Source organism: Taudactylus pleione, unplaced genomic scaffold (genome assembly GCF_031769625.1).
Source record: "Taudactylus pleione unplaced genomic scaffold, aTauple2 ptg000203l, whole genome shotgun sequence".
NCBI lineage: Eukaryota > Metazoa > Chordata > Amphibia > Anura > Myobatrachidae > Taudactylus > Taudactylus pleione.
In genome coordinates, this window is record NW_028284605.1 from 2,221,613 (window position 1) to 2,248,415 (window position 26,803).

Here is a 26,803-nt window from a genome sequence, read left to right on the forward strand (position 1 = left end):
GATGGCTACAGGATGGTAGGCAGAAATACACACTTTCACTCTTAAAACAGAACTGAAGTGAAAAGCCAGGGGAGGGGCATAAAAAGTAATTAGAGATTTCCATAGAAAAAGTGTAAAGGCCCCTATGTACTAGCTAATAGGGAGATTTATCAAACTTTCTAAAGAGGACAAATAGAGGTATTAACTATAGCAACAAAGATTTGATAAATCTCCCACTAGGGGTCAATCCAATTACCCGCAAATACACTGTGGGTGCGAGTTAATGAGGCAACAGTCACACATTATGGCAGCCGTAATTCGCTCAAAAATTAGCGAATTTGTGCCGAGGTGGATACAAAATGCTGTGCCATCGCCGGCAACAACCACACTTTACGGCAGCCGGAACTCACTCCAAAATGAGCGAATTTGTGCTGAGAAGGGTACAAAATGCTGTGCCATTCCCGGCATTTTAACACCATGATATTTGCTTGGTACTGACAATTGTCCATTATAATGATAGGCAGGTTCAGATACATGTTATAAGCACTCAATAATGCAAACTGTTTATTCCAAAGTCACAGCACTGATGGGCAGAAGCTGGTGTACAAGGTTAGCTAAGCAGTATGAAGAAAAGATAACCTAAAAAAAACAAAACTTTATTTACAGATGCCATGAAGATCCTCTCCAGATGTTTCAGAGCTTCGTCTGATGTTGTCCGCTGGGAATCTGTACTTTCAGCCTAAAGGTCAAATTTGCATTAGTTTTTATATAATATTTAATAATACTGCTCCTTATGCATGAATATTGAATATCATCAATGCAAAATGAATTAAATTTCCCTAATTTATGATCTCACATACCTAAGACAAGGGCAAAAATTATAAATATACACAACATGAGCACTCACCGCCAGAAACATAAATGCTGTACAAAGTATGTAAGTGTTTTGTTGTTAATTCAGGATTTATTTAATTAGATATGTTTATCTGCAGTGACAGGTCCAACCTGTAATGTCTGATTTATCTGTGAATTTGGATGTGTTTCTAAGGATTTATTTTAATGTCTCTGTAAAACTTATGTGCCTTTTGGAACTTGTTAAAATAAATTTCCTGGGTTACAGTAAACAGCAACAATGATTAAAGTTTACTGGAATAAAAACATTAATTTCTGGAGAATACAATATCATTGCCAGTAGTGCACACGGGGGGGGGTTTCTGGAGTACCCAGAACACCCCCGCCCCCCCTCGACAGCCTCAAGAGCAGACACCATGTTGTTAAGCCCCACTCCCTTGTGTAATATGTGGGTTAATAAGGAGGAGGCGGAGCCAGTATGATCTATTATAATCGTTTTATTTTTCTTTCCCTGCACTCTCGATTGACCCGCAAATCGCTGCATTTTGCCGCTAGGGGGAGGAGCCTAATCACATGGTACCAGCCTGCCAGATCTTGTCGCCACAGCTACTGCAAGGTAAGTGTAATGTATGTGTGACACATGTATGTGTGTATGAATGTGTGTATGAATGTGTGTGTGTGAGTGTGAGTGTGTGTGTGTGTAAACCCCGCTGGAAATATCCTGCATTTGCCCCCAATTGCTTTCTAGATCCAGTAAATTAATTAGGTATTGACATCTTTAGAGTGCGGTAGCATGGGGCATTAATGAGTGGAGAGTGCAGTGGCACATGGGTACTGATGTGCATTAGTATCAGTAGCATGGATGTGTGGAGTGTACAGTAAATTGGAACATCAACAATATCTAGAGAGTGCAGCACAATAGGGCATTGATATCTGGAGACTTCAGTAGAATAAGGCACTGAAATCTGAAGAGTACAGTACAATAGTTCAATGACATCTGGAGAGTGCAGTAGTATCAGGCATCAATTTCAGTCGAGTGAAGTAATATGGGACATATAGGTCTGTTAAGTGCAGTAGACTGGGTTATAACACTAAGGTGATTATAGTTGAACACAATTTTAAATATTGATTTCAGGCAACATATTGGTATCCATGGAAAACACTGTACAATGCGCAATAGACTACTAGATTTCCACACACCAGGTGTCAACAGCACTTAAAGCCAGGGGTGCCGAGAGGAGGAGGGCGGATACTGATTACCCGGGCCTCTTGGAGGTGCCCGGGCCAGCTGCTGAGGGACCCCCTTTGCAGCATGTGGCACTGCTATGAGGGTGGGGGGGGGGGTAGACATGCTGCCCACAGATGGCCACACACTGCAGTACCCACGGCCTGTTGATCTCTCAACGGCTCTGCTTAGAGTAGACAAGAGGTTCCCAAACTCCACTGTTACAGTCCAGGTTGTAAGGATATCCATATAACCATCTGGACTCAAGCATGGGTATCAGTAAACCTAGACTGTAATGGTGGAGTTTGGAAAACTCTGGAGTAGGCTATAAACAAAAAAATCCAGGTAAGAAAAGGCCTTTTAAATAAAAAATAAAAAAATAGTTGTAAAAACAGGCAATGGTTGCTGTGGGTAACGCCATCTTTTTCCTGACCACCCGTCTTCAGAAATGTCCACGAATATATATAGCCATCACAGGGGTATCATGTAACATCTTGTTGATGTAACATCACATGATGAAAAGCCAAATATAAGTTAATTATAACAGAGTTATATATGTTTGGGTAACAATGTTCTCAGTGTATTCCGGAAAAGCTCTCGCACTAGCTTTCATTACAACAACCAGCAATCACGTCTTATGGAAAATGCTCATTACAAAGCAGCTGTAAAATATGAATAGTAAAGTGAGAGCAGTGGTGATTGCAGGCATCTACTTATGTATTTATATAAGTATGATATACGCACTTACGTACTGTCTTTACCATGGGCATAACTAGGTATTTGAAGTACCCATAGAAAAAGTGTGCAAGGGCGCCTATGTACCCCCCCCCCCCAATGGTGAACAATGTATATAACACATGTAACTATGACAAGGAAGATGGGCCCCTCTTAGGTCTGGGCCTCATAGCAACTGCACTCTTTGTGCCTATGGTACTTATGCCCATGGTCCTTACTGATGGTCTTCCTCAAAGGATATTACTATGCACAGTAACTATATTTTACTAAACTTAAGTCTGCATTGTAATGCATCCATCAAAGAAACAAATGTTATTTTTACTGGGAGAACAGAGCAAATTTGGCAGCCTAGAAAAGTTCTCATCAAATATCTCTAGTATGTACAACTTCCACAAATATAGATTTACCTGCATTTTTTTTTCTGAAGGAGCCTCTTGTCTAGCTAAATAAGCCAGTGATCAAATACCAGATTTTATGGTCCATCATGTCCACAAGTCGCTATATGTCGCCATCTAAACTGACAAATTGTCTAGGACTATGGGAGACTTTATTCTGAACAAATGCTTAGAACCAAAACTGGCCAAACTTGTCCGATGCTGATGTTTGGCAACGCAATTAATGTCAAATTTGGCCACACACATAGGCACACAGGAGTCACATGCGTTTGCATTCTTGTGAATTACAGAAATCGTAATTGCTTACAGAATATTAAGTTGCATTCCCGGGTAAGGAAAAATAATTTTAAGAAACCATCTGCTCCACCCCTCACATAAGTCCCTGGGGAGTGCTACATGCAGCCATTTTTTCTATGACTCAGTCATTCATCTTACTGCCCCAGATGAAAGCGGAACATGGAGCTTCTACAATTTTATAGCACCTCCCACTCACACTAATCTCAACATCCATTTTGTAATGGTGAACAATGAATGGAAATGTAACCAATAACTGGAAATGCTGGTTAATTAGGTTAATATGACCCTTGATAAAATTATGAAGACACTAGTGCTCCAAATGGAGAGATGTGCAGACTAACATAAGGAAAAACTGCAAACTGATAACTTAATTGGGACATTTATATTACTGCTATGAATAATACATTTACTCAGGGTAGCAATACCTATATAGACCCAAATGCTGATAGCACCTGGCAACATACTGTAAAAGCCCAACAGATAGTATTTCTACCCTGTGCTAAAGTTGCATACAGAGGGCCAGAGTCAGAGCCGAACGCTCTGACCAGAGCGCTCGCTCTGAATCAGAGCCCTCCTCCATGAAAATGGAGCGGCCTCCTGGTCGCTCGCATAGCTGTGGGTGACCACCCACAGCATATGCGAGCGTCCATGATGATGGTCGCGATGGTCTTGACCCACTGACTAGTGATGTCAGTGGGGCCGGTTTCAGATGGTAGGCGTTCCCATGGGAACGCCTCCGTCTGGCAGGCACTCCCCCAGCACGCCCACCAAAGGGGGCGTGCTGCCAATCAACATCTACAGCACGCCCCCTTTAGTGCGAGACCCGGAGCGATTGAGAGCCCGTCGCTCGCCGAGTCTCGCGCATGCGCAAGACGGAGCTCCTTCCGTCGTGCGCATGCGCAGTGGGGGAACATTACCCGCTTGCGAGCGTCCTGCGCTCGCGAGCGGGTCTGAATGACCCCCAGAGTGTAGAACGACTGTACGATTACAACATCGTAATCGTTCATCATACTGTGCAGTGGATATTGTGCCCACACTGAACGATATGTGTGGGCACCCTCCCTCATCCCCGACCATGCACAACCTGTCGATATCGGCAGGTTGGCCTGCATGTTTAGGCGATGACAGATGCCGACAACGACCAGCGGGAGGACGCATCTCTGGTCGTTGTTGGCGTATTCACTACACCCGATTAATGAACGATTGAACGATAACGTAATCGTTAATTTTTATCGTGTAGTGGATATATGCCTTTAGGGCCATATTCAATTAGAAGCGAAAAGCCCGTTGCCAAACTTTTAAACGTCATCACTGGTTTTGGGTGCTAAAAAGTACCGCGCTCGTCTCTGCTTATCCCCGTATTAAATTCCAAATTGGTGAAAACGGGACCCGGCGAAACTGAAAACGGCTAAAAGTTCTGTCAGTTTTGGGGAAATCAGCCTGACACCCCCAAAAAGATGCTCCGACATGGGGGATCACTATGGGTACCCACGAATAGCCCTGCTAAAGGTATTTGGGGTTTTTAAATGGTCTCAATAGGTGCTATTTAGCGTTTTTCAGCAAGTGGTGAAGAATAGCATTTTGCTAATTTTTTGGGGGGAAATAAGTATTCCCATCAAATTTGGGGTACATGAAAATGGGTGCAAGCATATTTTAAAGTTGCTAAAGTCAAGCATTAGAAAGCGCCAAAAAGGCACCTTCAGCAAGCACCTGCAATCAAAAATACACCTCCCCCATACTTACAGACCCCCCAAAGTCTATTTCGCTAGTTTTTGAATTTGTACCCCCACATTGATTTTTTTCGCCCATTTTTTCAAAGTGTTTTTTTGGTGTGTCCTTTGTGGGGGGGTTGCTTTTTTGATGCAGTTAGCATCAGGGGGGTGTCCAAAGGGTGCAGGGTGGTTCCAGCAATGTTGCACCCCAAAACCCCAATTCTGCACTTTTTTCCGCTGGGTATTCATAGGCAAAACTTTTTTGCCTATTACATTGCATTGCGTTATCGTGCCGGCGAAAAGATGCTACAATTGAATACAGGGATAAATGAAATGGCGAAAATGACGTCATCGGAGAAAAAGTATCGCGGAAACTGACCTTTCGCTTCTAATTGAATACGGCCCATAGTCTGGACACACAAATCCAAGCCATGTGTGCATATTATTGGCCTGCAGGGGGCAGAATGCATTGATCATCTGTAAATAGAACTGAAAATAACAGCTCCACAAACTAGAACCACATAAATACTCACAACTCATTTTTAAAATATTTTCATAATATAAAAAAATAATATATATGTTTCAATATACTGTAGTGCACACATTTTAAATAGATGAAATATTTAGCCATTTACCAATAAGGTATGGAGTGCCAATCATGATCAAATCATTTGCGTTACAGATACAATCACAAAAAGAATGGGTTACACACCGTCACTTTCAGTTTCAACCTGAAACATATGGTAATGTCTTTTGAAGAGACTGACAGAGCCAACATACGCACCAGTGTCAGGTAACCACATAGAAAACCTTAGAGGATCTAAGCTGGCCTAAAGAGATCCTTTGGTACACCGCCCCAACTGGCGGTCACTTTCTCTATTTTTGTAACCTAGCAAACAAACTGACAGTAAATATTTGTAAATGTTGCCTCATCTGTTGCCGAAACAATGGTACTCCCAATATTGCAAGATGCTTCTTTCAAAAGTTGTGACACTTAACACCTGTGTTGTGCAGCAAACACCGTTGTTCCAAGCACACAGCAGGCTGCACCACAGTTTATTTCTCTCACGTTTTATAATGAAAGCAAGTAATAGTACTAAGGACCATACAACATATATTATCTGCTATACCATCTGCTAGAATGGTTATAAAAAGAAGCAAACAGCCCATCTCATTCAGCATTATCCTGTATTAGTAGAAACCACACACCTGTCTTGAGAAAATGCTCCCTTTTTCTTGAATGACAAGAACAGGTGGAGACTTTTGAGACTGGGGGGTTGCAATTCCCTTCTTCAGAGAATGCTGAACAGAAGTGAGAGAATGATTGTACAGTAAGTATTGCTATCTGGCATAGATCAAATCCAAAACACAGCCATAAAATGGTTTATCTATGTTTGTTTTTGATTTTTTAAGACTTGCTTCAGGCTGAAAGCTGTATTCTTCATTGATTAAAAAAAGTTATAACAGAACAGAGGAACAGCTAAATTTAGATACACTAGCAGCTGAAGCACAGAGTAGGACAGCTATATTATGCAAAGTCACAAGAACAAGTTAAAAATATAAATATCCCTTTTTGCAGCATGCAATATTTTCTTTATAAAAAAAAAAGTGGGATAAAAAAAAATCAGTTTATGACGACAATATCTATGCACGCTTTGATTCAAATGGCTTGTTTTTTGCATAAGATCATTTGTTAATGTAGTATATTTATATATTACGTCACAGCAGCACTTCACACGGATCACATGCATGGTTAGATGTGGTCATCCAAGGTCAGAGGATTGTGGTTTGTGATGGTTTACTTTGCTCATGCAAATAGCTGGTTAGGTTTGCACACAAAGGAATACCTCGGGTGTATGTCTTCCAGGAGTTTTTGGAGGTGGCTTATTGGATAAATCCGGTTTGGCTGCCGTTGTTGACAGGCGATCTTGCAGATAATTGGTCTTCTCTTCCACAGGGACAAGTTTAGTGGGAGTGGCTGGCATTCTAGTGGGAGTGGCTGGCTTCTCGGGTGTTTTTTCAATAGGGGGAGCAGGTGAAGTCACTTTCTCACCTGCAGATTCGCATTTCTTCTCCGGAGGCTTAATCCTCTGTTTATGTTCTTTCATTTTACCCCTGTTCATAAGGCTGGTAAGACCCACTGAGATCTCATCCTTAGGATTTTCTTTCTTAGCCTCACGTTTTGGTGTGTCAGGTACTGGGGTCTGCGGCTGTTTTTTTTCCACTTTTTTAGAATCTAAAATGGGTCCCTGGGGCTGGACTGACTTCCCTGCCTCCTCCTGAGGAAGGACTTTCCGAACCATCTTCCGTACCACTTTCACCACTTTCTTTTTGGTGCTACCAGCTTCCTCAGGCTGCTTCTCGGTATAAAGAGATGTGGCACTTTTTGCTTGCTGCAGGCTGCTAGCTGTCTTGTTGTCAGGCTGCATTGCATCACCATTCAGTACAGGTCTCGGGCTTGTCACCCTCACAGAACCTTGGACTCTTTCCGGGCTCTTTAACCTTAAGGGGCTTTGTCTTGGCTCTGGGCTTTTTGCTCTGAATGGGTTTTGAGTCAGTGAATTCATTGGAGTTGGGGAACTACTTAAGTACTGTTCTCCCTCACTTACTGAGTTTTCAGACTACATTTTTAAAGACAGAAACATTGTAAGAAAGAGAAGTGTACATTGTATTTACTACGTTACAACACAAATAGTGTTAAAAATATATATATAATCAATTACAGCAACAATATAATATAGACAATAACTGTACTGTAAAAACGTTTCAATGAAATAATTTAATGTCTGTGGACCAGGGGGCTTTTTCATCTTAGGCCAATATTCTCTGTAGGCAAAAAATACCAGCCTAAATAAATCGTCGATAACCAAAAGAACCCAGTTGCCTTTAAATTTAAGCTCCAATTTACACTGTCATATATAAATGTAACAGCTTGATAGAGCCTGAGATATCGGAGATTACATTTACGCTTGCTGTAGCAAGTACAAACTATTCCCTGTTATCAGCCATTTTCAGCTACAGGTGTCTACAACATGGCTGGCTGCTGACAATGAGTCTGCCGAGTACAGGAAATATCCGCCCCAACCATTAATACAATCAGTTTAAATATCTCGGATTAGCTCATGGATCATTTATATACAGTACACATTGGGGCTCGTTATTAGTAGCTCTTTTATACTAGTCAAACTGTATTTTAAGTTTGGGTGGCCAGTTGCCAGATGTCCCGGCTCGCCCTCCCCCACACGCATAGCGCTGCATGGGATCGCACATCGCATCCCCTGATCAACTGCACCTGCAGTAAGATCAGGGAGTGCGATGTACAACCCCACAGATGCGCGCTCGATCCGCCATCAGGCCAATACACGGTGTGATATAGCAACCAAATCGTACCAATCGGTCGTATCGGCTGCTTGATCGCACCATGTATGGGGGCCTTTAGACAATTTGTTTTGCCATGTCTGACAGGAAAGGAAATATTTTAACATTGAAACAATCGTTAAGAAAAATGTTCTGCACCATCCATTAGACCAGTAGATCCCCATCTGATGTGATAATTAGCACTTTTATTCTGTACGCACTCTTAGTAAATCAATTATAAAAAGATTTATTTCATTATTTCTTTTTTTAATGTAGAAGTGCAGCAAAGCAAATGAGAGGTACAGGTTCAGCCCCTGCCTGGATGGGGACAGGAATAGGTGAGCCTCAAGTTAATGAGCCATTTAGACGGCAATTAAATGTATGTCTATAATATATTTACAACAGTGCAAATGTATTTTAGAATAATTAAGGAGTAATGTTGAATGTTAGTAATTATGCTAGATTCCAGACAGTTAGTACTTGTGCTTTGTTCCAGTCAGTGCCTCACATGACAGGTTATATAGCCTGGATAAGGCTGATGGCATCTCCGGGTACGTTGTGCCCTAAACTAAACATTTTGCAATTGATGCTCTAATGTTGGCACTATATAATTAGCTTTAGGACCAGACAATTATGAGAAACATTTTGTAATGGCTTAGACATATTTGCTAATTTATGTAACAAAGAAATTTGCTTTTAAATCCAATAATATGTATACTTGTAGCAAATTGTTTCTTAATTGCCCCTTTTGCTAGTTATACATGGATTGGGCAGCTAAGCTTTCTTCCTGTTATATTCCAATCTCCAGTCATTCTATAAACTTGTACTGCTGAAATAATCTAGCTTTATTTCCTGGCCTTAAATAAAAAGTTTCTACCAGACGGTTAAAGCATTAGTCCAAGCCGTTTACATGCAGGATATAGAGCCTAGAAACAAACTACACTTGCTTTTTGCATTCTCCCCTAATATGTCCCATGATTGAATAGAGTGAGGGTACGCTCAATCAGGACTTGCTCCATAGCATCAGTGTAAGGACACAGAAGAAATGGATGAGCCTGTGTCACTGAATACCTGCAGTAGTATCTGGCAGAGATAAGACTGACTGCAGTGCAGTGCTGCTGGGAGGCTCTGCTATACACTGTGCACTAAAGAGCCCTGGGAACCTGAACCGCATAGGACCCAAAGCGTAAAACAGCCAGAAGATAATGGCACTGCCATAGGTGCCAGGCAACCTAGGCCATACATAGCTGCCACCGTACAAGGCAGAAAAGACGTCATTCACCTGGTACTTTCATTACTTATTCCATAAACCCCACAATATTAAATGCAATGAGACTATTACTGTGTTCTTTATACAGATCATTTTACCACTAGCCCTCCCAATGCAAAGTCAATAAAACATGTTTATTTTAAACCTAAGCCTCCATACCTTCAGGGGTCTCTGACTGTCACCGTGTAGGAACACACACACACTACTGCATGAAGGGTGAGAGCCGGCAATCAGTGAGAGGTGGTAATGCACAGCTCTGTCTGGTCCTTGCTGGGAAGCTGCCTGTACCAGGACTGCCCTGCAGCAGTGAGGAGTGGGATAGCTGCTCCGCTATAGAACTGCTGAGATAACATTTCTACGAGCTGTACTGACCCAAGAACTCAAGTCAGGGCTCTAGAAGCTGTTATCACTGAGCATTCTGTCCTCTACAAACCTGTTGCTATTTAAAGCAAACCAAGTCCTGAAATCATTTATATGTATAGCAACAATTAGACCAGATGACCTTAACAGACATCTCACAAGTTAAAGCAACAGGATTCTAATGTCTGGATTACTTGCACTAACAGCATCACCACAATATATACTCCAGCTGATGTAAAGCTGGAAACCCATGGCAATTGTTTTGGTGAATTTGGAACAATGCTCCAAGTATAACTGCGTGCGTGGCTTAAAAAATATTTTTAGCAGCTTGAGCGGTAAATCTTGTGCGCAGTCATCAGACTGGGTGCGTTACTCATTCAGCACCAGGGCCGTAGCTAGGGTAGTGCGGCCGGTGCCATCGCACAAGGCACCACATGTCAGGGGGCGCTGTTTGGGCCTGTCAAATTTCTGTTTATTATAATTCTTGCTTGTAGCTTCCTCTTATTTCATCCCCAGCATCTCCTGGACCCTATCTCTTCCCCATGAAGCCATGGCCCTTTTTTGGGTGCATTATGTCCCTTTGAAAAATATGGGGGGCGCCAATGCTCTTTCTGGCACAGGGCACCAAAAAGTCTAGTTACGGGTGTGATGCATGCACTTTATTACAGTACAGCTCCACTTATTTTATTACAAGATAGAATAGAAAGATTATTTTTGAGGGGGAGATGTATCAAACCTTTGAGAGAACCTTTGTGTTCAGCACAACCAGGAAAGGCTGAGACTGAGTTAGAGATGGCTGTCTGATGTGCAGGCCAACCAAATAGGACATGGGTGCCTGATGTGACCAATCTCACTGCACAAACAAGAATGTGGCTCTGATGATTACAGTGATGATGGCAGAATCACGAGGCAAAGAAGATTCACCACCCAGTATTTATTTATAAATTTATTTATATAGCGCTAGACTATTCCGTTGCACTGTATATAATTGGTATGATTTTTAGCCAATTTCAGCTAAAACAGCCAAGCTGTCTGCAAATATGTTTATTTTATTTCATCAGCTAATTACTGTTTATTAGTATAACCATATTATTTGCATAACCTTACTTTTATTTTTTTTATTATGTTAATAAGACACACAACAAAGTCACAACCAACACCTAAAAAAATGTATGGGGTGTTTAAATTGTACTTAAAACTAGTATTTTGTAGGTCCAGGTCAGTTGTGCACCTCAATTTGGCTTGGAATAAAAACAAACCAATCAAACAATATTAAAGTAGAGTAGTAATCAAGGTATATTGATCATTTTAATAGCTGCATCTCCAGTACAAGTTATCTTTCTAAAGAAACTTACACTTCCATTTTGGTTACCAGTGACACCGTTTTGTTTCTTTGCTAATGGTTTGTCTTCATCTTTAACCTATAGTTTTAAATAAACAGAAGCAGGGAGGAAAAGTCACTTCTCATGGTTCACAAAAACAAAAACGCACACAGACGTTCCAAGCCCCTGTCGCACCACAAAGGGCAAAGTTTCAAGAAACTAAAAAGCAAGACATCTGCAATACTAAGGCTGGCTACACAAGGTGTGAGTGGCAGGATGAGTGTCTAATATGGATGACATGCAGCTGAATTACCTCTGGCTTCACTTGGGCTCATTAGTGTGATCAAAAATAACCTCACATTAGTTGACAGTGGATATATGCTGCCTGTATTTTACAATATATCCTTTTTAATGAAGTAACTATTGGGCATCACAGATATTTTGTGGCCACATATGTGGAGATAGTGGATATATTTTCCAATATCACCAGTAACATTACAGCATGTGTAACCAGCATTAGAGGCATACTACACTGTGGCAAAGTAGTGCAAGTTTAGGGCATTTCAAAGGGCTATCCACTTTTGGGCAACCTCTATTAAACCAGACCTATGTCTACAAGCATAGCAGACACCAGAATAGAAAAGTCAACTTGCTTTTAGGGTTGGCCATCAACAATTGATGGTCAGCAAACATCAATGGTCGATGGTTTTCCCATCAACAGCAGGGATCCGATGGTGACACAGCAGGTGTTTGTTTTTTCTTTAAAAGGCACACAGCCTTTAGCACTTACCTTGCGAAACACATGTCAAATACCTGCTGTCAAAAGATTGGCTCCCCCCTGTCATTCTAATGAAACCCATTGATAGTTTAAACCATCAATGGTTTTCCTGTTGATGGATTCCTTCCATTGATGGAAAGTAGTCATAGTGTCATCAATAAAGAAAATTGATGGTTAACCATTCAATGGACAACCCTACTCACATTCCCTGTACCATTCATAGTGCTTCAGTAGAGTTCTTTAAAAGGTTTGTAGACATACTGACTCAGCCTTCCAGGATCAAGTGCTGGTTTATTTACTGAGGTATCAGAAGGAAAATGAGGATGGGGTAATCACCAGTTTGCTATATGTAAGGGGTAGATTTTAGAAAAAGATTTTTTTAAAGTAAAAAAATGAACGGATTCATATTTTGTAGACCAAGGCAACCAATTCGATTTTTGCTATAACCAGACTAATCAAATCTTATTGTGCGTAAACGGTCACATATATGAACGGGATGAGGTTAAGATGCCAGGCGGACGGGACACCGGACATTGGTATACAGACGGCAAAATCCAGACGCCTGTCAGGGAGCCAAAGCCATGATCCCGACATCGGCATCCTGAACGCCGGCATCCCGAAGGTAAGTATACTAACGTTAGCCTGGGGATGGGGGTGTTAAGGTTTAGGGACCTCCTGGGGTGGGTTAGGGTTAGGCTGCGGGGAGGGGGGTTTAGGGTTAGCCACCACCGGGGGAAGGTTAGGGTTAGGTACCACCCCAGAAGGGAAAGGTTTAGAGTGCAGGAAGAGGGGGTTAGGGATAGGCACCACCAGGGGGACATTAGGGTACTTACCAGTCCCTGTCAGGATATTAAAGATCGGGATGCCCCTGTCGGTCATCTGACCGCCAGCATCCTGTCCAGCGGTATTATCATACCGATTCCAGAGCATTGCTTAGAGATTGTAATACAGCCATTTTTTCAGGAGTCCAAAGTATGAAAAAAAGCAGCAATTTGGGTCATCTTTATTTTTGTGTGGTTTAAATCTAATTTCTATGTAACTGAAGTGGACAAATCCCAGATTAAATCTGCATCAAAGTAAAAGTATAAAGAAAAACCTAGATCTAGGTTTGATCCAACAAATTTAGAATAGTCTACAAAACAAGCATCTGGGTCACAGACGCTGGGATTTGTATTGAGATGTCCGCTGGCATCTTTGTGCGACTGCTTACAAAGATGCAGCATCTGTCGCAGATCAGTAGATTATTGGATTTATGGTCGAGCAGAATAGCCGCGTATACAGAGATGCCTGAGCCATGTTTACAGCGATCAGGATTGCAGATGCAGCCCGTGACATTCCCCTGAAATGGTCACAACATGCCTGTGTTTTTGCCACCACTCCCTTGTTACCTCCACCAAATGCTGACTGTAATGTACACAGATGCATGTGCAGATTACCGATAATCGCACAAACTGTGTAAATATCACCATTGCATTCAACTCAGGGCCCAAAGTGTGAGCTAGCCTGGAAATACGTGTACGTGCACAAATATGAAATAAGGACTTGTAACAAACGCCCCAGAAAATAAAGCAACAGTAATAAGGGCAAAAAAATAAAACAAACAACAATGATCTTAATTGTCCTCTAAATGTCTTAAAACACCACCTATCACAGATACACCATGGAGGCAGCCATTTTGTGAGCTAAACTAGCATTCATGAGAATGTAGCCTATCAATGCTTTATTGCTCATGCCTAATTGACGTAAAAAATAAATTACAGGTTGAGTCTCCCATATCCAAATATTCCGAAATACGGAATATTCCGAAATACGGAATATTTTTAGCATGACTGAAATAGTGAAAACTTTGATTTTTGATGGTTCAATGTACACAAACTTTGTTTAAGGCACAAAATTATTAAAAATAAAGTATAAAATTACCTATAGGCTGTGTGTATAAGGTGTATATGACATATAAATGAATTTCATGTATCTACACAAACTTTTGTTTGAGCCACAAAATTATTGAAAATATTGTATAAAATAACCTTCAGGATGTGTATATAAGGTGTATATGAACCATAAATGCATTCTGTGTTTAGATTTGGGCCCTATTCCTAAGACATTTCAAAATGGTATGCAATTATTCCAAAATACGGAATATTCCGATATCCAAAATACCCTAGGTCCCAAGCATTTTGGATATGGGAGACTCAACCTGTATTAGGAAATGAACACAGCTATCAAAAACAATGTTCATTAAAACGTGGACGATTTTACCTCATTTTACAAGGGGCTTTGCTAATCAATACATCGAGAAGTCGCGTACAACATAGTACTTCTTACACATTTGCCAATTTTTTTTTACCTACTCTCTGGGAGATTCTGGAGTGATAGTCCAGTGGGTATGATAAGATTATTTAAGTCATCATGGCACTGCAACCACTGCACAATGCCACAAATCGCTGTATTGCGCCACTCGGGATGGGGCCATGTTACGCAGTTTGCAGTTAAGTGTCTTGTGTCAATCTCCAGACCTGTTTGCTGAAGAATAAGGCAGCATGCTGGAAGGTGGCTCTTCCAGGAGACTCCCAAAATTCAGTAGTCTACCAGACATTACCGACTGTAGTAAGTATGACTTCTTATGGCATTCCTATAGAACACCATTACATTTTACAGAGCATTTTCAATTATGAGCAAAGCAGACAATGCTGAAATTGAAAGAAAGTGTGTGCGACTGTGTACAGGTACATTCACTTACATTATATGGAACAACATGTTTTCAATACATGCTTGTAACAACTTGGTACAAGTCTATATCATATATATTGAATCAGCCTGGAGTTGGTCTGCCTTCACGTGTGCAAGCGATAGGTACACTTAAAGCAAGCATGACAATTACTCAAGTCAAAGAAGCCAGTGTAAACTGCTATCCATGCTATCCATTTGGGTTTAGTTGCAAATTGTACACACCTGTAGGATAGCTCGCCAAAGCATTTTAGTGAGACCCAAAAAAGTGTCAGTTGGAGATTATGTAATAGGTTCTGCGTTTACAAGATTGGTGATTTTTTTCAGCTACAGTAGATTTAAAAAGAGATGATTTTATTTTTATAGGTACTTTAAAGGGGGGAATTAAATTAGACGCGAAAAGCTGCGATTTTGCAGTAAGTGCGTATCGCGCATCCCATTCCCGGAGTTATCGCACGTGCGAAAACTCCATCGAAAAAAACCGGCAAAAAGTTTTCACCATCTCGGACCAGGTGAAAAAAAATGTGCAAGATCCTTTATTTCTGGCTAAAAATGTGGGGACTTGGTTCAGAACACTTTAGACATCCCCTTAATGACTGGAAATGGGTTTAAAGTACTGGTCAGGTATTTTGGGGGGTTGTATGGATGGGACAGGCGTCTTTAGGACTGCAGGTGGCTGCAGCAAGTGTATTTTTTTTAAAACTGCACTTTATAGACACAAAAATATACTAGCACCCATTTTAATGTACCCCCAGTTTTACTACAGCAATTATTTTTTCAAAAAAATATTGCGTTTTATCATATTTCAACACTTATTAGGGTTATTAATACACTTCTATATTGATTTCCAGTGTCAGTTAGGCTTTTTATGGGGTACAGACTGATTTCCCCAAAATGTGCTGTACTTTTCGCTGGTTTCGCCATACACAGTTTTGCATGAATGCGTTTTCGCGTCTTTTGTGATAGGGCGAAAAACGGGAGGGCGCATTGCAAAAAGATGCAAAAATATTGCACCAAAACTGGCGAATAGTGCGAAAACTTCTCCGGGCGTTAAGTTTTAGTTTTATCGTGGCTAATTGAATCCAGCCCTAAATTTAATAGGAAAATCCCAGGATGTAGTCAGCATCCTGGCATGCGGGATGCCGACGGGCGAAATACCGGCGCCGTAATCCCGACCGACCGCCCGCATCCCGAAGGTATGTATCGGTGGTTAGGGGGAGGGTTAGGGTTAGGCACTAAGGGGGCAGTTAGGGTTAGGTACTAATGATGGAGGGTTAGGGTTAGGCACCAGGAAGGAGGAGGTTAGGGTGAGACACTAAGGGGGGAGGTTAGGGTTAGGTACTGGGGAGGAAGGGTTAGGGTTAGTTAGCTTACTTACCTAGAAGGGTCGGGATTCTGACTGTCGGTATTCTGACCGGCATCATCCCGACCATAGGAATTCCATACCCAACCCGAAAATCCCCAGTCATATAAACTTGAAAACTTTTAATTTCGCCTTCTGTTGGATGATAATTTTTAAAGTCTGTGGCCATGGACACATAATATAGTCTATAGCAGAACCGCAGTCTACCGCATGACAATACTTGCACAGGACCTATGTAGAGGATAGCGATGTGCATTTTCTGCATCAGTGAAACACAGAGGGACTTTCAGTTGTACAGGCCTGATATTCTAGTATAGTTCAATAAAATAGCTTTAATGTTTGGTAGAGGGGTTTAAACACATCTTTGTTACCAATGCAAGACATAAACACACATGCAGGGTGCCACAACACTTCCCTTTTGCTCCCAGAATGCAAAGCGTGAGGAGAATGCCATGGCAGGGCAGTCATGAGCAGACGGGTCCTACTCTGATTGTCTAAGAAGGAAACAGAGAGGATCAAAATGATTTAGACTTTCTGGACGCCTGGCATAAACCCCCAGTTATAGCAACAACAGTGTTTCACATACACGATTCACAATGAAAAGGAAATATAAAAATAGAGGAAAAATAAATGCTCTAAAATGGGCACTCAACACACAATGGGAGTACAAACATACAAAAATACTAATTAGCATAAGCAAATTAGAATAAATGCTAAATTCTATAATATCAAAACATTTCTGAACATCTAATAACTGGGCTGATTCAGATCCGTACGCAATCCTCTCACATCCGTCGCTCACGCACAAGACCGGAAACATCAGACTCAGATCAGCCTTCTGAGGAAGTACTAGATGCCGCATACACAGTGGGTCTACAGACACCCAGAGGGCTCTCCTGCTGCAAGCAAGGACACAGTGGCTAATTTATCCACGCCCAGAAAACAGTGTTTAAACGGTCTGACGCGCCTGCGTTTTTCTAACCAACCCCCAGTTACCTCCCCAAACGCTAACTACCTGTCTTTGTATGCGTGATCGCAAAACAATCGCTGCGCGTACACAGTGTGGACTTCACTCATGAGCAATGGCTAACAATTGCTCAAACAGTGTAAATATCGGTATTGCATGCAGATCTGAATCAGGCCCTGTGTTCTAACATTCACATTTCTAAAACTTCCATTATCAGTATTGCATGGACTCTATATAGCTGTATGGGATGCAGGCTACAAATATGTCCTCATACAGCACTGCTCAAGTCGCACCACATAGCCCCTTTCGGCGTGCCAGATCTCTGCTAGCGCCAGGTGTCTTTTTTGCTAAAAATTAGTCTAAGTAGCAATGCGATGGGACTATGATGCACCAGGAGACACTGCTGATTAATTTGATGTGACACTTGTATATCTGTGTGCGACTGAGGGGTACATTTACTAAAGTGAGAGTTTTTAGAAGTGGAGCTGTTGCCCATAGCAACCAATCAGATTCTAGCTATTATCTTCTAGAAGGTGCTAGTCAAATGTTAAGTAGAATCTGATTGGTTGCTATGGACAACATCTCCCCTTCTAAAAACTCTCTCTTTAGTAAATATACCCGAGTCTCTGAATCTTTATATGAAATGCTATGATGCAGTGGCCGTTGCTTTTTTCCTATCTAAGTTCCATTGTGCTTCGTATATAGACTCAGTCGCACACAGATATACAAGTGTATAAAAATCAGTGACGTCTCCTGGTGCACCCTAGACTCATCGCATTGCGACTAACGCGTATTTTCAGCCAAAAAGAGGCCTGGCTTTAGCAGAGCTGCACAGGACCTGTTGGCTCACTCACGCCAGATATCGTGTCGTATTGAGGCTAGATGTATGAGGGCACATCTGTATATTTATATAAATGGCAATGCATATTTAGTATGTATGAGGCTTTCTTTTACCTTAGACTACAGAATGGAGTTCTCCTTTTAGTCCTAACCAGATTGTACACAGACATGAAGTACAGTATAGCACAAAGCTCACATTGTATTGTGTTTCCTCCCTGACATCACTATTTCCTGGTGAGATTGTCTCCACTGTCCCTGAATGAACAAGTAACTAGGGGTCATGTAAGAGAAAAACAACATTAAGTGTAAGCCGGAAATGTGTTGCAATTCATTCATTTGGGGGTAGCACTACACAGTCAAGTAAATCTGTTCATAAATAAACTTTTAGAATACAACATCTACAGAAAATGGATTTAGCACGATCAACTTCAAATTCATATTACTCTGCAACATGTTGCTCTACACCAGCCACAGGGAACTTGTAGTTCCACAACAGCTGAAGAACCAGCCTGCTGTAAGCTTTCTGCAGCCCTATACATGCCTCTGAATTTATCACTGAACTGCATGTGTGGCCTTTTAGCACTGCAATACATTGCACTTTATTCCAGAGCATTATATGGAAATATTCCTGAGCTCTACATACTGTGTTTGTTTTTTTATCTCCCCACGTGTTATCCAGACTAAACAAGAAATAACTGAATTTGTACAGGTCACTTGTCAGCCATCTGTTGACCACACTATAAGGTCAGCTGGTGGGGAGACACCTGTCAGGCCAGTCCTTCAAGGAATCATTTCCTGATTAAATGGGAACGGTTTCGGGCTGTGTCAGTAACAGCTATGGCTACAGAGTCTTCATGTGTTTCTTACATATTCAACCCACATGAAGAGTCCATACTAGCCTACAGTATATTCTGACTACAATATATGCATTCATGTAACTGGCATAACATGGGACACCAAGCATTACAATTTGTTCGGCAACTCCAAATACAGTATATTAAATGTGTCCCTCTATCTCACGTCTGCACCTTCTCAGCAATCCTTGTATGTTTCTACATAAGGTTTCTTATACTGATAGTCCAGTGCTGTAAAACTGTCTGCCCTTATACTGTAAATATATAATGATGTTATGTAAGGATTTCAGGAAGGCTCTATACCAAAATACTGGCTTCATGATTTTCATTGCAAGAAGTGAGATTATAAAATAATTAATGTGCTAGAACACTGCACGCTTTCTGACCATTCATAGGATAAGAAAAATTGTCACAGATTTAATGAATAGTATAATGGAGTATTAAGTCATACTTTAAACCAAACTTGCACTAATTCATCTATATGCAACTTGTTTTTAAATGTATTTGCTGTATCTATACATTTAATCCTTATAATGTGAGATTTCTTAGATTTAATAATTGGGTAATAGTTAATAATTGTATATACACACACACAACTCTGCAGGACTAGGAACACTTATTCCTTCAAAACTATTAAATTGAATTGCGATTGTTGGTCCAGGGACTGCAATTCCAGCTTAGAATTGGGAGTACTAAACTTATTTCTACAATATAAAGAGTCAAATGTACTTTGGCAAATTAATAAGCATTATAGGTTTAATATCCATTTTGCATGGATATTTTTTTTATGCATTTCAAACAGATATTCGGTTGAGTGTAGAATACTTCTTCCATATAAGATTATATAAAGATCTAGAGTATCAACACATTCCATAAGTAAACTAATTTTCAAACCAAAATTAAGAATGTTTCATTCATACCAAAAGTCCAGCTCACGTATATTAGCAGATCCAGACTGTTAGGATACAGGATCACATAAGCCACTAGAAAACCATCTCTTATCTAATGATGTACCAGGCTTAGGACTATTTAAGGAAATCAGCCAGCAGAAAGCTCAACGTATGAAAATAGTAATGAAATTATGGTATCAATACAAAACTATCAAGTTAAAAGGTACCAGCATTCTTAACTTGTACAAAGCGACACAATGCTGGAATTCTCATTAACGACTCCACCCAAAATTAAAGAACATTAACAGCACATCCAAAATCGTACAACTCATTTTATTTAAAATATCACGAAAAACATCCAGCAACCCTTAGAACTGGCCATGGAAATTTTGCTTAACACAGTTCCTCCAAAACACAGCTTACTGCTAGGAAACCAAAAGAAACCCTCCCTTCCTCTCTTTGTCGCTTTCTAACCCACTAAAAGTTTTTACGTTATTTGCAGTATTATGGCAAAAAAAAAAAAAAACACAAAAAACAAACAGTTGCACAAATAAATACACTATTCATTCAGAGCTCCCAAAATGAAGATATGCATGTATAATCGGTGCTGTACAATTTTTCTTATCCTATCATAGCCAGAGGGGCAAGATGCTGAGTTAGGTGTACAGTAAACTGCTAAGTCACAAAATATGGCATATTACCAAAAAGCATTTATTTTGCTCATGTGGGGAGTTAGCTAGTTAATGAACCACAATATTTGTCAAGATACTGTATCATGCAATGAGAAAAATATTAATAGCTATGTAGCAGCAAATTAAGCAATTATTCCATCAGGACAGAAACGAGCTTTCCTACATCAGTTTGAATGAGTAGTAGACGATTGTCCCAACTACATAATAAAAGATATTCCCTAATGACACAAGGAAAAAAGAATAAATGAATAGTCCTTTTCACCACGTTGCAGACGGGCCTGCAATATATTAAGAGTCAGCTCTAAGAATAGCCTACTTCTGCAATATGGGCCTGGTTAGACAAGCTATTCACTGCCAAATTTATTACGTTAAAAAAAAAAAAAAAAAATGACTGAAGAGTCAGAGAATCAGAACTCTACTGACTTTTTTTTTAGTTACAAAATATCCCAACTTGATTAACATTTGTACCTTACCGCAGCCCGGGGAAAGGAACCTTAGAGTAGCAGAACCAGGGTGAGAGAGGTAGAGTTTTCCGGCCAACACAGAGAGAGGTACTGAAATATGAGAGGAGGCCTATGAGTCAATTTCCCTAACGCTGCAGCTACAGTCATGGAACAGCTGCACTGATACAAGCTTCCTAATTATAGCCCAGGAATGCTAGGGGGGTAGCTGCCAAAATGTCTCCTACAGTTGCTTGCTGGGTGCCCTCGGCCTTCCCACCTTGGTCTAGCAGAAGGCAGGGCAGAGGGAGATGTCTCCTCCGGGTAGCTGTAGGTAGAGATGAGAAAAACTTTATGCAGGAAGGAAATAGAGCAGAGACGTAGGCGCTTTCACCAGCACATAGGGGACTGTGGTTTGCATTGTGACAGGCCTTTTATAAGTGTACAACAAATACTGCATTTACTAACCCTTTGGCTGCCAGATATATTTTTACCAGCGAGTTTCATTATTGATGTCCAACGTTGTGTTTCACCCAATCAATTCCTATGTAAGGGAGACCGTTAACGAGAGTGGCCTAATCTCCTCTCACTCTCCTCTCCTCTCCTCTGACCTAATCTCCTCTCACTCTCCCACATCAGACTACAGTTTGTGCATTGAAGTACAGCATCTTGTGATCAGAGGATTGGCCTTGGGGATGACTGAATGCAGGGTAAGCCACCTGCGCTCCTCATTTTATGCCCATATGCAACATGGAGATTTTATTTTACAGGGCAAAATATTAAGATGAGATTCAAGGAGTAAGGCTGGTGTAACTATGGAGGTATAAAGGCCCCATCCTAAATGTCAGGTACATAGGGAAAAGACAGTATTTGCCAGTTTAATAAAACACAAATGTATGACCGTTACAAACGTAATAAATACAGCCCTTATACCTCCTCATTTGTTATTTAGACAAACATTATTCTAAACCAAGCAGTATATTAGGAGAAAAAGAAGGTGTCTGCACAGTCCCAACAACAAAGGGACAAGCTGATTTTCTGGTGTCCATTCCATAACTCAGAATGCAGGTGTGCTCCTTATAATGTACTGTAGATTGTAATATTATACAAAGAGTCTAGTTACACACAGACACACACCCACGAACACTGAAACTTGCTGCGTCACAAAGTTAATTTCACATTTCTACAAAGACTTGAAGAAGTCACATGAATATTCTGTTTTCAGAAGTCATATTCTGTCAATGTATCTGTAATCATTAAACAGTTTTTGAATGTAGTTTATTTATTTGAAAATTAAAATTAATATAAGCCACAATGTTATCACAATCCATTGATTACATCTTTCCTTAACTGCCTGCAACAAATGTATTTATCAAGGATAGCGAAGATTTAATGTGCAGTTTTGACGGGCGCTACAAGCAACTGAATCGCCCTCTTATACACTTAGGTCTGCTACTACTTTGGGTGAAAATAAATAAAAAATGTGCTCCTTGTGGGTACACACGGTACAATGTAGGCAACGATCCACTCTCGTTAACGGTCTCCCTTAAACTCTCCCGGGCAGCTCCAGTGCACGATGTGCAGCAAAAGCTGCACAATGTACACCAGATCTATCGTGCACAATCTAATGATTTGCATATTCATTAGATTGTGTGCGATAGTAGAGAGATGCATGCACGGATCAGGGAAATCCGTGATACATGCATCTGTCTGTAAAAAAAATAAAGACACAGATGCACGGACGGATAAGCGAGATCCGTCCTTGCTTCTGTGTTAAAAAAAAAAAATTAATAACCTGTGTAAAAATGTGAACAAAAACACGGCATGCCCCCCCTCCAAAAGAACAACCAGCACCGCGCTTTGGAGACCCAGTACTGGTTGTGCTAAATGAGTATGGACAAACAACGTAGGGGTCCCCTGTATTAAGTACAACCAGCACTGGGCTCTGATGCAGTTCCGGTGGGGGAAACATGCATAGGTTCCCCTGTAATATCCATAACTAGCACCAAACTTTTTCTAGCAGGGGGGTAATGCCACAGCCAGGGGAATCCTTTCACCGTGTCCCCCAGCCAAAGCATTACCCCTGACTGATAATCAGCCCTGGCAAGGGATCCCTGGGGAGTTGGGGACCCCTAAAATAAAGGGTCCCCCTCTCCAGAACACCCCAGGCCTAGGCTGATAGTCCGGGGCTAGCCCCTGCACTCCTGGAGCGGGGTGTGGGGTTGATTGTGTAATAGTGTAGTGAAAATGAAAGTTAAATTATTATCTTTTTGCTGTGGAACTACAGGTCCCAGCAAGCCTCCCCCACATGCTGGTACTTGGAGAACCACAAGTACCAGCATGCAAGGCATTACGGGTCCGCTGGTACCTGTAGTTCCACATGCACACACACATACAAAATCACAATCACACACACACACTAATGTATCCCTGAAGCCATTTTGTGTCCTCTTCTCCAGTAGAAAATCCATAGGTACCTGTAAAAAAATAATTCTATACGCACCTTTCCCTATGAGTGGATCACGTCCTCTTCGTTCCACTAATGTCTGGTGGTCTACAATTTTTTGGTTTGTTGTTTTGCAAAGCCCTATGGATGCCTACTTTGGAACGAAGAGGACATGATCCACGCATAGGAGGAGGTGAGTATGGATTTTTTTTTTACAGGTACCTATGGATTCCTACTGGACAAGTGGACGCAAAATGGCTTCAGGGATACAAAGGTGAGTATGTGAGAGTGTGTGTGAGTGTAAATGTGTGTGTGCATGTACGTTTTAATAAACTTTCACTGGTCTGTGTGTTCTGTGTTTTTTTTTATACTTCTTTTGCTATGGAACTACAGGTACCAGTGGGCCCGTAATGCCCTGCATGCTGGTACTTGTGGTTCTCCAAGTACCAGCATGCGGGGGAGGCTTTCTGGGACCAGTAGTTCAGTACAGCAAAAGACAATATTTGTAACTATTTCAAATGCACCACACTACATAATCAACCCAGCACCCACGGCTCCAGGGGTACCTGGGATAGCACCGGGCTATCAGCCTAAGCCTGGGGTGCCCTGGAGAGGGGAACCCCTTTATTGGAGGGGTCCCAAACTCTCCAGGATCCCCAGTCTGGGCTGACTAGCAGTCAGGGGTAATGCTTTGGCTGGGGGACCCGGTGAAAGGGTTCCCCTGGCTGTTGTATTACTCCCCGCTAGAAAAATTTCTGTGCTGATTATGGAAATTACAGGGGAACCCTACGCATTTTTTTTCCCTGTATTTCCACAACCAGGACCAGATCAGAGCCCAGTGCTAATTGCGCTAAATGCAGGGAACCCCTACGTCGTTTGTCCTCTGTATTTAGCACAACCAGTACTGAGTCTCCGAAGCCCGGAGCTGGTTGTTCTTTTTATTGAGGGGGAGGGGGGCACACAGTTTTGTTTTTTTTAAATTGTCACACAGGTCATTCTTTTTTTTTTTTTTTTTAACCCAGAAGCACAGACTGATCTCAATGATCCATCTGTGTTTATTTATTTTTTTTACACACAGATGCATGTATCACGGATTTCCCCGATAAGTACGTGCATCTGTGTCAGCCATCATATTGTTCACCGTGCATACACACGGAACGAAGTGTGGCATATAGTGAACGACAGGTCAAGATCTTTCTGCATGTTCAAGAGATCAGCGACCACGATCAACAACAGCGGAAGCGCGCATCACCATCGTTATCATGCCCACACACTGCACTTTTAAACAATATGTCATTCCAAGCTGTCGAAAACAGCCATATCATTTTAAAAATTGTACCGTGTGTGGAGGCCTTAACCTATAAATTTAAATAATTTTGGTATAAGGTTCTATGAGCAGTTTCCCATCCTGGTATTTTTTAGGTCTATACTTATTCCAGAGGTGTGTACAATTGGGGTCATACACAAAGAAATGCTAGACAGATATAGTACTCAATATGTCATAAATCTGTGTACCCTAGCTAAAGTCTGCTTAGTGCGCTCCTAGATGGCACCTACTGGCACGGAGTTGAATGTGTGGGTCTCTTTGGTCAACGTCACTGCCACTCATGAAAAGTATATGTATATTGCTCGTAAAGCAGAGTCTAAATCTGAGTGAATTTGGGGACGGTGGCAACATTCTAAATACTTTAAGGGGGCGATTCAATTGATTTGCGACTCCCCCCCCCAATGGGCATCTAATCAAATAGGTACCTGACGGAGCAATTCAATAGTTGCTCAGTTCAGATGCCTAAAGCTGCGAACGCCTAAAGACACATTTCTTCTCCCAGCCTCCTGAGGTGCGAGAAGAAATGTGTGCAAAGTCTGTGGTTTTGGGTGCCCAAATCACTTCTTTGGACGGGTTTAGCTGCTTTGCTCGTCTCACCCCAGTGCTTTTAGGCGCGTTAAATAATAATGGGTGCCCGATAAAGAAACAATAGAATTGCTCTGAGAGGCGCCTATTCATATAGATGCCCAGTGAGGTGCAGGCAAAACAATTGAATTTCCCCCTAAATGCCCTAACTAGGCCTGATTTTATCTCATTTCCTAACTCTTATGTTGGTTCTCCGGCTGAAGCAAAAGCTGCTATCATGTTGAGGCAATATAATGTTTGTTGCTTTACTGTGGCAGAGACTAAACCGGGTACAGGACGATATGTCGTCCAATCCGTCGGATTGGACGACATATCGGCCAGTGTGTGCCTGCTATGTCAATGCGCACTCTAGCACGGCATCAGCATCATCGCCAGTTGGACCTGCATGCAGGTTCGACGGGCGATTCATCAGATGGGGCCATGCAATCGCACTTGCCGATGCTGGGACCCATCGCGTACCCAGCAGAAGGTATTATGTGACTTTAACCCCCCCCCCTTCACACACACACCCTCCAACTCATGATTTATTTTTTCACCCTCCAACATATTTTCATGTTGCCTTTTTAGCTCAGTGATGTTTCAGTATTTACTATAATTAAATGCAATGCTACGATGAGCTACTTCATTATGACTGTGCTAATTGTCTTTTATGATTTAGGGGTTTAGTTACTAAGCAGTGTTAGGAGACAGAGTGAAAAGTGATAAGTCTGTGATAAGGTGCCAGCCAATCAGCACCCAACTGTCATCTCACAGGCTGTGTTTGAAAAATGACAGTTGGGAGCTGATTGGCTGGCACCTTATCACAGACTTATCACTCTGTCTCCTAACACTGCTTAGTAACTAGACCCCTTAGTTTTTATTATATTTGTATTGTTAAATCAAAAACACAATAAAGATGACTCATTTTAAAAATACATTTCGGGCATTAACACAAACAGTAGTATTGGGTTTGCAACCCAACACTTCATAAATAAACCCCATACGGTTTGAAAGCCTTTCATTTATTTCTTCCAAGTGACATTATCTCCAACAGGTGGCGCTGGTCAGCTTTCCTCAGAAAATGTGCACACAGAGCAAACAGTGAGGACAATTCACATTTTTTGCACTATTTTTTATGACAACTACTAAAGTTGGGTACACACTGCCAGACATATTGGCCAATATATCTGGTGCCCGTCGGACAGTGTACTAGCGATATGTCTGCAAACAATGGCTTGCGTGCGCAGTGCCCCACCATCGACCCGCTTGCGAGCGCTTAGCGCTCGCGAGGTCTGAATCAGGCCCATAGACCCCTAAGACTGAAGTGGTCCAGACGATGCAGGAAGGGTCATACATAGCATTACTCAGCGTAACAGAGTCCGTTAGATTTAATAATTAAAACAAAGTAAGG

General features: G+C 41.5%; 1 protein-coding gene across 25 annotated transcripts in view; it reads right to left on the minus strand.

The window, feature by feature from the left end:
- MYO18A (myosin XVIIIA) overlaps window positions 1-26,803 on the minus strand; it is a 350,017-nt gene that overhangs the window by 231,383 nt on the left and 91,831 nt on the right. For 8 of the 25 annotated variants that reach the window (XM_088477751.1, XM_088477750.1, XM_088477742.1 and 5 more), the window contains exon 3: window positions 644-718. The exons of 7 other annotated variants lie outside the window; for them this stretch is intronic. In XM_088477751.1, the coding sequence (XP_088333877.1) occupies window positions 644-718 (75 nt within the window). Of the gene's footprint in view, window positions 1-643; window positions 719-6,404; window positions 6,498-7,042; window positions 7,817-11,537; window positions 11,604-16,786; window positions 16,867-18,293; window positions 18,326-18,375; window positions 18,451-21,083; window positions 21,165-26,803 lie in introns of those variants that run through there. 10 more of the 25 variants (XM_088477748.1, XM_088477747.1, XM_088477737.1 and 7 more) reach the window with 9 other exon arrangements.